Below are 16,821 nucleotides of genomic sequence, written 5' to 3' on the forward strand. Positions count from 1 at the left end.
GACATTGAACTGAAAATCGGTTTCCAATCACCGGTGCAGGAACCTAACTTGTAAACGCGCAGATGAACCCTATGGATTTTGAGGCTGGTTGCTTAAAAGTAAAGTTTGTAGTGGTCTTTATCTAAAAATTGGATTTTATCAATTACTGAAGAACGCTCTAACTGAAACAAGAGCTCCGCCAAGCGGGGCAGTATATGCCCAAAGGGTTACATCATAGGATAAGAGCAAAATTTAAAGAACTTGACTGTTGTAGCCCAAAGGACTGGAACAACAAAAGGGAAACTTCAAAAAACAAATTAAGTCCATAAAAAAATCCTTACCAGGTACAGGTATGTAAAAATACACCTAAAAATTGGAGGTACCATCCATGTTGTACCACAAGAAAGTGGTCTCTGTTTTACCCTACGGACAATAATAAAAAGTTTCAAAATAAGCTATTTATAGTAATATAAAAGGGAAGTAATTTAAAAAAAAATTATTGTAAGTGAACAAAAAAGATCTGCCAAAGGTAAGAGCCCAGCAATGCAGAGCAACATACACAAAGCAGTCATATATGACCTTTGACCCTGAAGTGTGACCTTGACCTTGAAGCGAGTCATCCGGAACATGCACTCTGCATGTCGTCTCGGTGTGGTGAACATTTCTGCAAAGTTTCTTTGAAACCCTTCAGCAGTTCAAGAGTTACAGAGCGGACACGAAGCAAACTGATATGACTTTTGACCCCTAAGTGTGACCTTGACCTTGAAGCGTGTCATCCGGAACATGCGCTCTGCACGTCGTCTTGGTGTGGTGAACATTTTTGTCAAGTTTCTTTGAAATCCTTCAAGGGGTTCAAGAGTTACAGAGCGGACACGAAACAAACTGATATGACCTATGACTCCTAAGTGTGACCTTGACCTTGAAGCGAGACATCCAAAACATGCGCTCTGTACGTCGTCTCGGTATGGTGAACATTTGTGTCAAGTTTCCTTGAAATCCTTCAAGGGTTTCAAGAGTTACAGAGCAGACACGAAATTGCTAACAGATGGACGCCAGCGTCATAACATAATACGTCCCTTCGGGCGTATAAAAAACGCTGTAAACCTGGCAGCTTGGTGATGACAATCGATTTTGAGGTCAGTTGCTCAAAGGTAAAGGTGAAATTTAGCTGAAATTAGTTTTCGATTACTTGGGCACAGGAACTTCGAACTTGATAAGAAGGTTGTACTTGACTCGCAGATAACCTGGTTGAATTTTGAGGTTGGCTGCTCAAATGTCAAGTTTGGAGTGACCTTGAGCTGAAAGTTAGTTGCTGATCCATATTAACTCGAAAATCTTATTATATCTCAATCCAATGGTCGTGACCGGCATATGACTCCTATATTGATGAAGAAAGAAGTCGAGCTTAGACACGAAACTCGAACGACTTTTTGCCTTCCCCGAGTCATGGCGCTCATCAGCACTTGCAAGAATGAGGTTACACCCAATCAGTTATGAAACTAGTCCTTCAGTCAGCACTCGGAGCAGATGAGAGCAAAATCACTAACTACTCCCTGGAAAATGGGGTATTTGGCCTAGACCGGAAACTCAACCTCCAAAAACATCGGCCAGTTCGCGACAGGAGACTGAAATTAAGAAGCTATACGAACAGAGTAAACCTTACAAGTGATCGAGTATTAAACGTGTAGAGAAGATATCGTGCAACTCAAAGAACAGAAAAAGTCAAATTAAAGACACTGACCAAAGGTTAGAGACTGGGGAATAAAAGGAGAAAAAGCAAAGAAAGACTATGCCTTCTTTTTATGCCTTCTTTGTTGGTGGGGAGATTCCTTCGCTAGTTAAAACATTCCTACCTTATCTTTATGACTTGAGAATTTTAGGCCTTCTGACACTTGCTGACAGAAGAGATCGCGCTGATATGTTACTAATATTCAAATTTATGAGGGGGTACGAGAATATTACAGTTGAAAACATTAACAGTACTTCAAATTCAACTCGGGGTGATATCAACAAACTTATGAAAAATCATACTAGTTCTCAATTTGGACAAAATAGGTTTTCTAACAGAATAGTTAACTGGAACTCATTACCAGCTGAAACGGTGGAAGCTAAGGATGTTAATTCATTTAAAAAGTTCGCTGAACCTGGCTTGGAGGTACAGAGACAACAAATTTGGTACCTTTCCTTTCAGTAGATTGATACATCCATCACATGCATGGCACATGTGTAACAACTTTTATTACAAGTAACTGATTTCAGCTGGGCCACAACGAGTTACAGCTCACTGAACGGCCAACAGGATCAAGGTAAATCCTTATGAAATTTATGAAATTTTGTCTTAATAAAATTTAAATCAATTCAGAAACTTGATCATATAAGGCCAAGACTAGGTCACTAATTCAAATCATTGTAAAAGCCTTGTAACCTTGCTACACATTTTACCTGATCTTGAAACTGTCAAAATTGTCTATGAAATCTAGGACAATTAAAGCTTGTTCTAAGATCAAAAACTAGGCCATGAAGTCAAATCATGTATAGATAAACTTTGTTAGCACTAAACAATAGTACCTGATCTTAATAAATATTTATCTGTGTAAAAGTTTTCCATGCAACTTTATAGAGGAAACTAGCCCAGTCCCATGACATCCATTTTTTTTTCAAAATCAACTTAGTTTGGTAGAGGATCAACCAAAATACATTTTTTTAAATTATGATCCATATAGTCATATAGAGAAAAGTAACACAGTCCCTTGTACAATTCAAAGTACCTCTAGGGAATGTTCTTTTTTCGTTTGTTTTTGTTTGGGTTTAGCGTCAGGCTGACAAAGTTAGGCCATAAAGCGACTTACCCAGCTTTTTATGCCACTAATTCAGGCGTTGGCGGGTACCTGGGTAGAATTACCAGCCTTCTGTTGCCATGGATGGCCTCCTCACATAAATAAATTCTGCACCCTCAGCAAAGAAAGGAACGCATATAAAGAAAACTAACGTCGCCCCCTTCCCCTGGAGGCACTGTATTTTAACAAATCAACGTGACCCCCCCCCCCCCAGGAGGCACTGTATTTTAACAAATCAACATGACCCCCCCCCCCCCCCCCCGCTCCCCAGGAGGCACTGTATTTTAACAAATCAACGTGACCACATGAACATTAATTTTCTACTCTAAAATTTGAGTAGCGGTTTCAGAGGAGATTTTCACATTTTCCACACCCATTATAGAGAAAACTAGCCAAGTCCCCTGACATCTATCTTTTTCACAAATCAGCATGGCTAGATGTAATATGGTAGGGGGTCAACGAAGATACAGGCCCGCTTCCTATCCTCCATGCTTTTTATGAACTACTTGAAATATCATATCACTAAACTTGATATGAAGCTACACCTATTGACCTTTCTCAAGAATGTTGAAATGATTCTGCTTGATCCCTTTATGGAGCCGACAGAGCTAACAACAGAATAAACCCTTGAAAATAATGTCCGTTCATCAACAACATGATGGATCTTCTCTAAACTTTGTCTGTATCTTCCTCCTATGGTCCACTATGGACTTTATTCAATGCTTTTGCTTTAACATATTAGGGGCTGCTAGAGCTGAAAATAGAAAAAAAATGTAATGGAATTATTTATATGAACCTCATGACGGATCTATAGCATCCTTGTATGAAATTCCTCGATTTAGGTACCGCTAGAACTTAAAATAGGAAAAAAATCAAATATCATTTTCTCATGAATACACGATGTATTTTAATAAAAAAAAGTGGCCAGTAGATGACCCTTACTGCGGCGGGGGACAGAGGGTCAAAGGTCAAGGATGTTGCAATCTCAATGGGGCAAGCCATCAATGGGGGATTGGGCGGAGGTGGCACACTTGTTTTACAAGCAGCTCTTCTTTATTTTAAATTTTATCTTGCAAAATTCTTGAGATAAAAAAGCACTTTTGCAAAATCAGTGCGCTTACACAAATGAAGTTGTGAAAATTTCATGTCAAGATGTATGAATTCAAGTGACTGCAATAGTGGAGAGGTGTAACGTCAGTTTACTGAACTTAACAATATTATTTCTAAGGATATGAAAAGTATATAGACTGTTCCGTATAGACTATATATTTATAGCTGATACATTATACAAAGGTACATGTTTAGTGTTGTGAAAATATATTCATCTATCAAGGCTGACATGTTACCAGTATTTGCAAATAATTTCACGGTCATACTAGTATATGCACGTGTTTCTATTTCACATCAAATGTCATAGTAATCAATTTTTTCCCCTCAGCTTCCAGACCGGCTTCAATAACGTCCCCTCGCGATACAGGCCCCGCCCCTGCCGGAGACCCTGTCAGAATAATGTCCCCTGGTTCCAAGGTAAAATACTGACTTAGGTAACTCAGAATCTTCGGAACAGTAAAAATCATATCCGAAGTGGAACTATCCTGTTTTTTCGATCCGTTTACTTTCAGCCATAGACGTGCATTATTCGTGTCTGGGATCTTTTCCTTGGGTATAAATTTGCTGACTGGGCAAGCGGTGTCAAAACCTTTAGCTAATGCCCAAGGCTGACCGTCGGCTTTAGCTTTGCATTGGAAGTCCCATGCTGTCATATCCAAACAGAGGGCATATCCGGCTACACAGTCAAGAGCATGGTCTTCGGATATATCCTTAGCATTGGTTCCTATGACAACACCGAGCTCAACTTCATGAAGGAAGTCTTTGCATGCTGGTGGAATCTGCAAAATAACATTAATTGATATTGTTATTCCAAATTACTAGTAGTTAATTGCTGGGAATAAGTGAGCTCTGTTTAATGAGTAGCACTCATGGTATTGTGAACACCATTCGGGGAGCTCTATTCAATAAGAGGCACTCAATTAAGAGTGTTGATTAGTGTAAAAGGTATATAAATCTATTTAGCCCAAACAACGTATTCGGCTTGTTAACGAGAATACATTTGCAATTATTATATCATATTAGGAAAATAAAGCGTCTCAAAACACTGGAGAACATAACCTTTATTGCTTCCCCTTCTTCAATGTAGGCGGTAGTTGGCTTCAGAAACACGATAGGGCTCTCCGGAATGGGATTCCCTTGTTCCGCTGCAAGCGCCCTGTAAATTGAATGTTTCTGATTTAATTAATTCTCTGTAATAATGTGTAAATATATCATTAACATAAAAACAGCAAAAGCAAAGGCAAACCTATGCTCAACCCGTCCAATTGCGTCAAAATATGTTGGATGCTACTGTTTTTATCAAAGAAGGACAAAGGAGAAACAAATACTAGCAGTTCATTTATCGACTGGCTGGCCTGTAACCGCCTAGGCAAAATCCCTTTATAGGTCAATAATGCACAGGTTTCACACAACAAAACTGTTCGGAGCGTTTTTTCAGGGATTTCGTTTAATGTATACAATACTATAATGTATAAAATAATCATCGCACAACGAGAATCCACAAAAATCCCCAACCGATAACCCTGCATCAGCAAGTGTTTCCAAATTGTGTGAGTGGTTGGTTTCATGCACCTCTCCTTTCAAGCTACAACCAGTTGGATGATATTTAAACCAACAATCCTAGCTTTCAAGAAACAATCACTCTCTATCTACTCCTTATGGATCACGTACAGCGACTGTGGTTCAAATTTCAGTAAGCCAATGATATATTTCAGTCAAAAGGCTGGACAACGTCAGGAAGTAGTAATCTCTTCCGAAGACAAGCCGTCTATCATCACTACTGACTAACTTCCGAAATGTCTGACAATCTATGCAAGTTACTGGTGACAGTACACATATAGACTGGCTATATATATATTGGCTCAGATCACCAACCATCTGGAAAAGCCAACTGTGTTGTTTTCATTTTCATTTGTATCATTCACATGGTATAATAATGACTACTGCCGCAACAATTTATTCCTCAACAAAGGAATCCATCTCAAACGGTTACTGTTCCTTTGCGCTCTCGTGCTGACCTCTGATTAGGAAACGCTCTCGTGCTGACCTCTGATTGAGAAACGCTTTCGTACTGACCTCTGACTGAGAAAAAAGCATCGAGTCTCGATCAATTGTTTTGTCTTCATTTACAGATCACTAATTAACCTTTCGGGTCTAAATTGTAGGCTGATAGGCGTTTATTGAACTTAACATACAGAGAAAATAAGAATTTCGTAGTTCCACTTACTTGTAGTTTCTACCAATACATATAATTTTCTTCCCAAATTGACGGAAATTTGTTACATCCATCGTATCCAGTTGATGTTAATAAAGTACACAGAGTACAAAAACTCTCGCATGTTGTCATTTGAAGTCATCGTTTTAAAAGAAATTGATAATAGTGTCCAAATATTCAATGATTAACATTTACATTCGCTTTGTATTTTGTATACAGTAGATAAATAACATTAAGGACGACCCTTTCTGTGGGACTGCATGTGTAATCTGACATAGTTCAAAAAGAAAAACACGAAGAGGCGTCGTTCAAAATAAATCTTTGAAAATCGGCAAAAAGAACATTTAGTAATAGCGAAAAATCCATTTTCTCTCTCTCTTACTATGAATAGAAACGACTAAGCCAGTTTTCAATTTCAAATTTGAAACAGCAACGTACTATATTTTTCATCGGATGGTGAATTATAATTTAATAAGGTTTGTCTTTTGGCTGTTCTGTCTATTTATAGAAAAGATTTATAACGATGTTTTTTTTTTATATTTATGGGATGAAACGTCACAAATATGTATTTTAGCTGCTATGCTGCTAAGCTATACCGGAAGCGCTACTCAGTCCCAATATGGTTTATACCCGTATAAACGCGCAAAAATTACATTCAATCCATAAATAAGAATATAAATCAATTGAGCAACGAGGTCCATCTCATTGTAAGGCAGTATAAAAGTTATCAGATTAAATATAATCTGCTCTAGATAATTTAGTTTCAATGCTTTGACACGTTTGTATATAAACGAATAGTGTGTACTGTAAGGGGAAGTAACACAGTATTACAGGTTTTATATACAAGTGGGCGTGTTGTGGCCCGTGTTTACAAAATTGTTCCATATTTCAGATATTTTGTTTTTTGGCCTTGGTAGCGATCTAGCACTGGCTTTGATGAAAAACTAAAAGGTTAGAGATAACATGTAAACAAGTTGTTTGCCGTCACATCGATGTAATATAATATAGTGCTCACACGAAATATCTCGTTTATCCATAGGTCTAATCAGTTTTTATACATGAAACCGTGTTTGAATTTATCTCCTTGTTATCTGGTTATATTCGAATAACAATGATTTTACACGTTTATAAGAAAATCTTTTTACCAGTTTTGTAAGTAGCTTCTGTTGTATATAAATACAAGATCGCTTTCACTGGTATCACATTTTTATTATTTTGTATATTAGCAGATACTGTGTATAACATAGCACTGACCCGGTGTATTCATTAACTTGAAATGTTGAGGTACTCACTCGAAATTTCGAGGTAAGTGACACTAGTAACTAAGTCCAAATTTCGAGATCCTATATTGAGGTTTCGAGATATCGGCGAAATCCCGAGTTACTTAGGCCTAAAAATTGTTTGTTTCCGGTATCCTAACCTGCCCTATTAAAATGTTTATAATAGCCCGACCCTAAATCTTTTTATGACCTTGGAGAATTTTTGTTTTCAACTTTTTAACAAAAAGTTTCAAAATTAAACATCAGTGATGTTAGAAATCAACTTACTGATGCTCAAAAGGCAATAACTCTTTATTTGTATTTATTTTTCGACACAAAAATCATTTCCGAAAAGTCCCACTTAATAGAAACAAGAGATGCAGGAATGAAAGCACCTTCTACTATACCAAAATGTTTTCAAACTGAGAAGTAAGAATGACAAGAAAAATATGGAAGCAATAAGAAAATTAAAGATAGGGGTTTTCACTTTCCTGCAAGAATGAGCTATCCATTAGACCAAACTAAAAAAAAATTGTTTCCTTCCAAAACTCATGACATCAAAGGTTTAATTTTGAACAAACTTTCTAAGCAAAAAAAAGACAACAAGGGCTAAATAAAATTCAACCGAGAGTTATCAAACTTAGTTGGTAGGTTTGACAACTGAGAAGTATTGTATGAAGTTTCAATCCAATCCATGCCGTTACTGAGATACAATTTGATAGTTAGTTAAATGCAAAACTTTAACCATATTTCTAAGAAAAAAGAAGGCCATATTTTACACTAAATTCCACAAAGAGTTATCAAACTTGGCTACAGAGAAGCATTACAAGTTTCAATCAAATACATTTGGAAGTTTTTGACACGCAACATGATAGTCATTTGCACACAAAATTTTAACCTTTGTTTCTAAGTTGAAAAAGAGTGTGTGTGTGCAGGTGGTACTAAGACACAATATGGAGTAACACTTTGGAAGCCCAAACTAAAAGCTAGTCCCAGATGAGGTCTAGGGAGACAGAGTGAATTACAGTGCCATTAGATTTCAAACAACATCACTACATTATCTGACCTAAGGAACTTTGGACATCTGGTTAACAAACCTTAAACCAAACGATGTCTGCCATTTACCATTGATCATTATGCGAGGTTAAATGAAAACTGGGGAAATAGGTAAAAGATAAAGTGAACTTGAGAACTATCAAATATAACTAACACAAATCTTCCTGAATATTTGAGCAAAACATTTGTTTTTTGCAGCTATTTTATATCAAATTACTTGTGCACTGAAGTGTTTTCAAATAATGAAATAAACTAGGTATTACTAAATGTGATTCATACCCATACTAAAAACATTGTTTCACCTTTACCCTGCTAGCTTTCTAAAATGAACTGGTCTATCATTCACTTTGGGCAATACCATTTAATAATTTGAAGGGGTGTTTACTGAAAATTTACTAACTGAATAGCGACCAGTGCAGACCAAGATCAACATCCATGAACCTGCAGGTTGATCTGGGTCTGTACTGGTCACAAAGGTGGAACCACTTGCAGACTAAATGTTAACAAGAGGGCCATGAAGGCCCTGTATCGCTCACCTGACCTAGGAATCATCAAGATTAACATTCTAACCAAATTTCATTAAGATACAGTCATAAATGTGGCCTTTAGAGTGTTAACAAGCTTTTCCTTTGATTTGCCCTAGTGTCCTAGTTTTTGACCCCATCTGACCCAGATTTGAACCTGACCTATATATCATCAAGATTAACATTCTGACCAATTTTTATTAAGATATAGTCATAAATGCGGCCTCTAGAGTGTTAACTAGCTTTTCCTTTGATTTGACCCGGTGACCTAGTTTTTGACCTTACATGACCCAGATTCAAACTAAACATTGAGATCATCAAGATTAAAATTCTGACCAAGTTTTATGAAGATACAGTCATAAATGTGGCCTCTACAGTGTTGACAAGCTTTTCCTTTGATTTGACCTGGTGACCTAGTTTTTGACCCCAGATGACCTAATATCAAACTCGTCCAAGATTTTATTGAGGGAACTATTCTGACCAAGTTTCATTAAGATTGGGCTAAAATTGTGACCTCTAGAGTGTTAACTAGCTTTTCCTTTGATTTGACCTGGTGACCTAGTTTTTGATCCCTTAAGACCCAGATTCGAACTTGACCGAAAGATCATCAAGATCAACATTCTGACTAAGTTCATAAGGATATAGTCATAAATGTGGCCTCTAGAGTGTTAACAAACTTTTCCTTTGATTTGATCTAGTGACCTAGTTTTAACCCCATTTGACCCAGATTTGAGACTGACCTATATATCATCAAGATTAACATTCTGACCAAGTTTCATTAATATATGATCATAAATGTGGCTTCTAGAGTGTTAACTAGCTTTTCCTTTGATTTGACCTGGTGACCTAGTTTTTGACCCTACATGACCAGAATAATACTAGACCTTGAGATCATCAAGATTAACATTCTGACCAAATTTCATGAAGATACAGTCATAAATGTGGCGCTTACAGTGTTAACAAGCTTTTCCTTTGATTCGACCTGCTGACCTAGTTTTTGAACCCAGATGACCCAATATTGAACTCGTCCAAGATTTTATTGAGGGTAACATTCTGACCAAGTTTCATGAAGATTGGACCAAAATTGTGACCTCTAGAGTGTTAACAAGCTTTTCCTTTGATTTGACCTGGTGACCTAGTTTTTGACTCCAGATGACCCAATATCAAACTCGTCCAAGATTTAATTGAGGGGTAACATTCTGACCAAGTTTCATTAAGATTGGGCCAAAATTGTGACCTCTAGAGCGTTAACAGTCAAATTGTTGACGACGACGGACGACGGACGACGACGGACACAGGGCGATCACAAAAGCTCACCTTGAGCACTTTGTGCTCAGGTGAGCTAAAAAGAAAGAAATTACCGACCTACCTACCCATGTTACCTTTTTGGGGGCCTTAGTATGCAACGTAAATCATATGCACTCACTGAAAAATTTTCATTTTATCTTGAATAGATTTCGCCAAAATTCTTAACTGACCGAAGTATGTGTGTATACTATCACGCAATTCTTAAATGACCGAAGTATGTGTGTATACTATCACGCAATTATCTTTTCACGTTGGAGGTGCTCCGTGGCCGAGTGGTTTAGGTCGCTGACTTTTAATGACACGCTACAACAGATGATGGTTCTAAACCTTGTGTTGGGATGTAGAATTCTTCTTCCTTACAGCTTGATAGTAATATAATGACCTGGCAAGTATGTTTGCTCATTAAACAGTATTCCTGTTGCCGGTCTTAACGGTGACAGGTAGGCTTCCAAAGGGGCATCAGATCATTCGAATTTGAGGTCATAAGATAATCTGGTAAGGAGTATCCTCTTGTAATTAAACAATGTTTGTAACGGTAATGACTTTTTGCAGCCCACGGTAGCTAGTAGACTTCGTATACTTTAACACAATATCTAATGGGATTGGCCTCTGTGACCGAATGGTTTAGGCTGCTCACTTTGAATCACTTGACCCTCGTAGACGTTGGTTCGAGACTTCGCCTGGGGAGTAGAATTCTTCATGTGAGGAAGTCATCCAGGCAGGTCATTGTTTCTACCAAGGCTCCCAACCCATACCTAAAAATGCCACCAAAAGCTGGAAAAGTATCCATATGACCTAAATTGTGCCGGCCAGACCCGAAACCCAAACATTTTTTTTTTAATTCACGTGGGCTTGTGCAAGAGTTTGAATTAGAGACGAAATTAGTTTAATTATGAATAATATATTTAACACTTTCCCTGCTAAATTTTTGTAATGAACTTGTCCATCTTTCAATTTGGACAGTACCATTTATTGTTAAAAGGGGTGCTTACCAAAAGATACCGACTTAACGGCGAACAGTGCAGATCTACACTGATCGCAAATGCAGAATCAGTCGTGTCCAGCATGATAAGTGTTAACAGCCCAGCCTATTTGATTCAAGAAGATTTTTTAAGAATTTTTCTTATCTGGTAAAACCGCTGGTCAGCTGTAAATGTTACAGCGTTATTCTTGTGTTTGAAGAAACAAACTTTTTTTTTTGAAAATCTCTTGCTTGTCCAAAACATGATAAACTGCCTTGTCAAAATTCAGGTCACTCCCTCCCCGTTGGGCGAATGAAACCAGAGTCGTCAAAGGCGGGATGGACTTTTATAGCGGCTTTAAGGACAAGCGGAACAGTTTTGTAATTTTCGAAGATAAAGCGAGCTGATCATCTCACTTCTTATTTTAGATAATATCTGCTACAGAGAGCACTTGTTTTTTCTCAATGTTACCAGAGGCATATTGTGCAGTGACTGCGAGAAAACCTTTTAGAAATATTGTTTAATGTAATAAAAATTTACCTCCACTTCATGCATAAAAAGTTTAACAAGCTCAAATATAAAGTAGCTTTCTTTACTTCACAAACAAGCAGTGAAGCGATTAACATTATTATTAAACCTCACATAAATATCCAATGCAAATTTCCCATTAGTTTAACTTGAATAATATATCATATTCCCCAGTAATTTTATATCTCATGCGCAAAATCGTTATTTTCAGTTTCTGCGCATGTGATATGATACATAATTTCATATATCACATGCGCAAAAGCGCTATTTTGTTTTTCTACGCATGTGATATTATTTTTTTCATATCTCCCGTTGAGTAATTGATACTTTTGCACTGAGTAAAAGACTGAGACGTTAACTTTTCAGAAGATGTGCTTTTATAATTTAGGATTAAATTTCTTTCATTTGTGAACCCGGCCGATTTTTCTTTTATTAATGATTTGTTCTACGTGCCAAAAATTTCGAAAACAACTTTTTATCAAATATTGAATCGAAACTATTTCCATGAGATTGGAAATGATCTAACTAAGAAAATAAGTGCTCACACATATATGTTTCGTTTAGATATAATAATAATATCGCTGTTTTTCGAATGTTACTGTTAGCGATTTCAGCAGCGTCAAAATGTTGAAATGATAATGCGCATAATTTAACATAGGATTCAGCGATATGCAAACGTGTCGACTAGATCTACAAAAAATGTCTTATTACACAGATGAATTGCCATCCGAGTGCTAACAAGTAAGCACTCCGTAATTCAGTCTCCATTATTTGGTAATTCATTTTTAACGTTAGATAAATCATTTAAATTATTATGTTGATTTTACAGTAAATGTTTTGACCTTTAGTGTCATTTCGGTATAATAAAATAAATATTGCATTCCTGAGAGGGTGATATGAAAAATGTTCACCCCTCGCAATATGAATATAGACCTCGGCTGGCGCCTCGGTCGATATTCATTTATCTCGTGGTGAACATTTTTCATATCACCCTCTCAGGAATGCAATATTTATATATTATTATACCTCACATAAATATCCAATGCAAATTTCTCATTAGTTTAACTTGAATAATATATCATATTCCCCAGTAATTTTATATCTCATGCGCAAAATCGTTATTTTCAGTTTCTGCGCATGTGTTATGATACATAATTTCATATCACCTGCGCAAAAGCGCTATTTTGTTTTTCTACGCATGTGATATTATTTTTTCATATCTCCCGTTGAGTGATTGATACTTTTGCACTGAGTAAAAGACTGAGACGTTAACTTTTCAGAAGATGTGCTTTTATAATTTAGGCTTAAATTTCTTTCATTTGTGAACCCGGCCGATTTTTCTTTTATTAATGATTTGTTCTACGTGCCAAAAATTTCAAAAACAACTTTAATTTTATCAAATATTGAATCGAAACTATTTCCATGAGATTGGAAATGATCTAACTAAGAAAATAAGTGCTCACACATATATGTTTCGTTTAGAAATAATATAGTTATCGCCGTTTTTCGAATGTTACTGCTAGCGATTTCAGCAGTGTGTCACAATGTTGAAATAATTATGCGCATAAACATAGGATTCAGCGATATGCAAACGTCTCGACTAAATCTATCAAAAATGTCTTATTACACAGAAGAGTTGTCACACGAGTGCTAACAAGTAAGCACTCCTTAATTCAGTCTCCATGTTTTGGTAATTCATTTTTAACGTTAGATAAATCATTTAAATTATTATGTTGATTTTACAGTAAATGTTTGACCTTTAATGTCATTTCGGTATAATAAAATAAATATTGCATTCCTGAGAGGGTGATATAAAAAATGTTCACCCCTCGAAATATGAATATAGACCTCGGCTGGCGCCTCGGTCGATATTCATATATCTCGTGGTGAACATTTTTCATATCACCCTCTCAGGAATGCAATATTTATATAATCTCGCGGTGAACATTTTTCATATCACCCTCTCAGGAATGCAATATTTATATAATATGTGCAGCGACAGGGGGTTATACTTCCTTTACCTTACAGAAAGGTTATAAAATTGAAACATTTTTATACGCCCGTTTGAAAAACGGGACGTATTATGGGAACGCCCCTGGCGGGTTGGCGGGCGGGCGGCGTCCACAGACCTTGTCCGGAGCATATCTTCTACATGCATGGAGGGATTTTGATGAAACTTGGCACGGTTGTTCACCATCATGAGACGGAGTGTCACGCGCAAGAACCAGGTACCACTTAGAGGTCAAAGGACAAATTCAAGAATGACTTTGTCCGGAGCATATCTTCTTCATGCATGGAGGGATTTTCATGAAAGTTGGCACAATTGTTCATCATCATGAGACGGAGTGTCATGCGCAAAAACAAGGTCCCTAGGTCTAAGGTCAAGGTCACACTTAGAGGCCAAAGGATACAAGAATGAAAAATTCAAGAATGACTTTGTCCGGAGCATATCTTCTTCATGCATGGAAGGATTTTGATGTAGCTTGGCACAGTCGTTCACCATAATGAGACGGAGTGTCATGCGCAAGAACCAGGTCCCTAGGTCTAAGGTCAAGGTCACACTTAGAGGTCAAAGGGTACAAGAATGAAAACTTTGTCCGGAGCATATCTTCTTCATGCATGAAAGGACTTTGATGTAGCTTGGCACAATTGTTCACCATCATCAGACGGAGTGTCATGCGCAAGAACCAGGTCCCTAGGGGTAAGGTCAAGGTCACACTTAGAGGTCAAGGATACAAGAATGAAAACTTTGTTCGGAGCATTTCTTCTTCAGGCATTGAGGGATTTTGATACAACTTGGCACAAATGTTCACAAGCATGAGACGGAGTGTCATGCGCAAGAACCAGGTCCCTAGGTCTAAGGTCAAGGTCACACTTAGAGGCCAAAGGTCAGATACAAGAATGACTTTGTCCGGAGCATTTCTTCTTTATGCATAGAGGGATTTTGATGTAACTTGGCACAATTGTACACCATCATGAGACGGAGTGTCATGCACTGGTCCCTTCTTTTGAATTACTTCCCTTTGCTGTTACTATAAATAGCTTATATTGTAACTTTTTCATTACAAGTCGTAGGGAAAAAACGAGACCACTTTTCTGTAGTACAACATGCATGTTACATCAAATTCTGAGGTGTATTTTGAGCTATCTCTACCTGGTAAGGATTTTTATATGGACTTGTAATTTTTTTTTCTCTCTTTAAATATTAACTTCCCTTAGTTGTTACTATAAATAACTTACATTGTAACTTTATAAACTGACCGTAGGGAAAAACCAAGACCACTTTTCTGTGGTACAACATTGATGTTACTTTCAAATTTTGGATGTATTTTAAGGTATCTCTACCTAGTAAGGATTTTTTTGTGGACTTAAAAAAATAAAAGAATTACAATAATTTCTAAACAAAAAAAAGACATTGTAGGGTAAAATGGGGTAACTGGGACACTTAAAGAAACACTGTTGAGAAATATTTTAGAAAGACAAAATATAAACTGGATTTATTGATATTTCAGTATGCGCAACCTATATAATATATGACGAATATAAACTTTTACAAATACCTGATAACCGGAGATTAACTTTAGATTAATTAAACATTGGTCAAGTGTCCCAAGTTACCCCACCCAGTTGGGGTAACTTGGGACATTTTAGTTGCATTAAAATTGTGTATATTACAGTCGCATTTATGACAAATGAATTCATTTATTTCCACAGATCAAAACAGAAGTCTAAACTGAAAATATAGCTCAATATTAATTACAATTTATGACTGTTTTGTAAAACAATGATGCATAAAGAAATCAATATGTCCATTTTTTGCCTAAATTATGTCTTTATTTCTTTCAATATATGCTTATTATATAAATCGTTTAAAATGAAAAATGTTATAAGTGTAAATAACTATGTGTGAATTAAACATAAACTTGACATAATCCATTATGTACTTATAAATGTGATTTTTACACTTTAAATTGATCAAAATTTTAAACAGTCTTAAAACATAGATTTTATCAAATGTTAACGGGACAATTGAAATGTGTGTCTTTTTTCACAAAGAAATAAGGACATTAACTAGGTTTTTGCATACAGGAAGACTCGGGGAGGAGGGGATGAAATGTGAGGGGAATGAAGGCAGCGTTAAGGAGATCTAGACGGACACATGGGCATACGCTCTCGGAAACTATTGGCAACTGTACCTAAAATGTGTTGTCTGACCAATATTTGGTGTTTGCTTTAACCAGAATATTTGGCACAAAGTCATATTTTAAAGGAGTAATTAACAAAAAGAACTACCCAGTTGGCTTGACTGTCAGTTGGTTTCTGCGCTTCACCTAGTATAAATACTACTTATTAATATAAGATTTGCCGACAGTTTCTTTATGAAAGAAATATCAGTATTTGCCTATTAGACTATCAAAAATTCTAAACTCACCAGATTTTACGCGGAATGAGTAGGTGGGGTTTACGGATAGATCTCCCTTAAATAAACTTATGTAACTAAACAGTTACTTGGATCATGTAAACTTGGTATCAGGCAGAAAATGTTCAGTAATTGCACCCAAGTTAAGCTAATATAGGTTATGACCACGCCTGTGAACTAGTGGTATACTTACAAAATATCAGAGTTTCATCATTACTAGACTTTCTTTCCTTTTTTCATTTCATTCGTGGAAAACGATTAAAAGTTGACAATTTATAGTGGTTATGTCCAGTTATGTACAACATTTTATGTACTGTCCATTGGGGCATATTCCCTTTTTCTTCCAGCATCCAGTTTGTTCAAAAATAAAATCATGGAGAACTTTGATCTTAACGACAATGTCCCACTTGCCCCAATACATTAGGGTAAGTGGGACACTTTTGAAAAGGAACGTTCAAAATAAAGTATGTTGTAATTCCTCAAAAACAAATCTCATTGTATGAAATAGTAAAGTGATACCTACAGTTTTGCTACTCTTCCCATAACTGAAGGTATCAACACATACCAATATAAATATTTTGGACTTGCCATATTTCACAAACAAGCACCTGTTTTATAACGTC

General features: G+C 36.6%; 1 protein-coding gene across 2 annotated transcripts; it reads right to left on the reverse strand.

Annotated features, from left to right (window-relative positions):
- Window positions 1-4,061: 4,061 nt before the first annotated feature.
- On the reverse strand, window positions 4,062-12,726 carry LOC123546555 (acylpyruvase FAHD1, mitochondrial-like). Of its 2 annotated transcripts, none has more exons than XM_053550887.1 (3): window positions 10,926-12,726; window positions 4,986-5,082; window positions 4,062-4,705 (listed from the first exon to the last, which is right to left on the reverse strand). In XM_053550887.1, the coding sequence occupies exons 1-3, from the start codon at window positions 11,000-11,002 to the stop codon at window positions 4,211-4,213; spliced, it is 669 nt and encodes a 222-aa protein (XP_053406862.1). In that variant the 5' UTR covers window positions 11,003-12,726; the 3' UTR covers window positions 4,062-4,210. The 2 variants fall into 2 exon arrangements, with proteins under 2 accessions (XP_053406862.1, XP_053406863.1); XM_053550888.1 differs by lacking the exon at window positions 10,926-12,726 and adding an exon at window positions 6,154-10,012.
- Between the last annotated feature and the right edge of the window lie 4,095 nt (window positions 12,727-16,821).

This window comes from Mercenaria mercenaria, chromosome 9 (genome assembly GCF_021730395.1).
Source record: "Mercenaria mercenaria strain notata chromosome 9, MADL_Memer_1, whole genome shotgun sequence".
Taxonomy (NCBI): domain Eukaryota; kingdom Metazoa; phylum Mollusca; class Bivalvia; order Venerida; family Veneridae; genus Mercenaria; species Mercenaria mercenaria.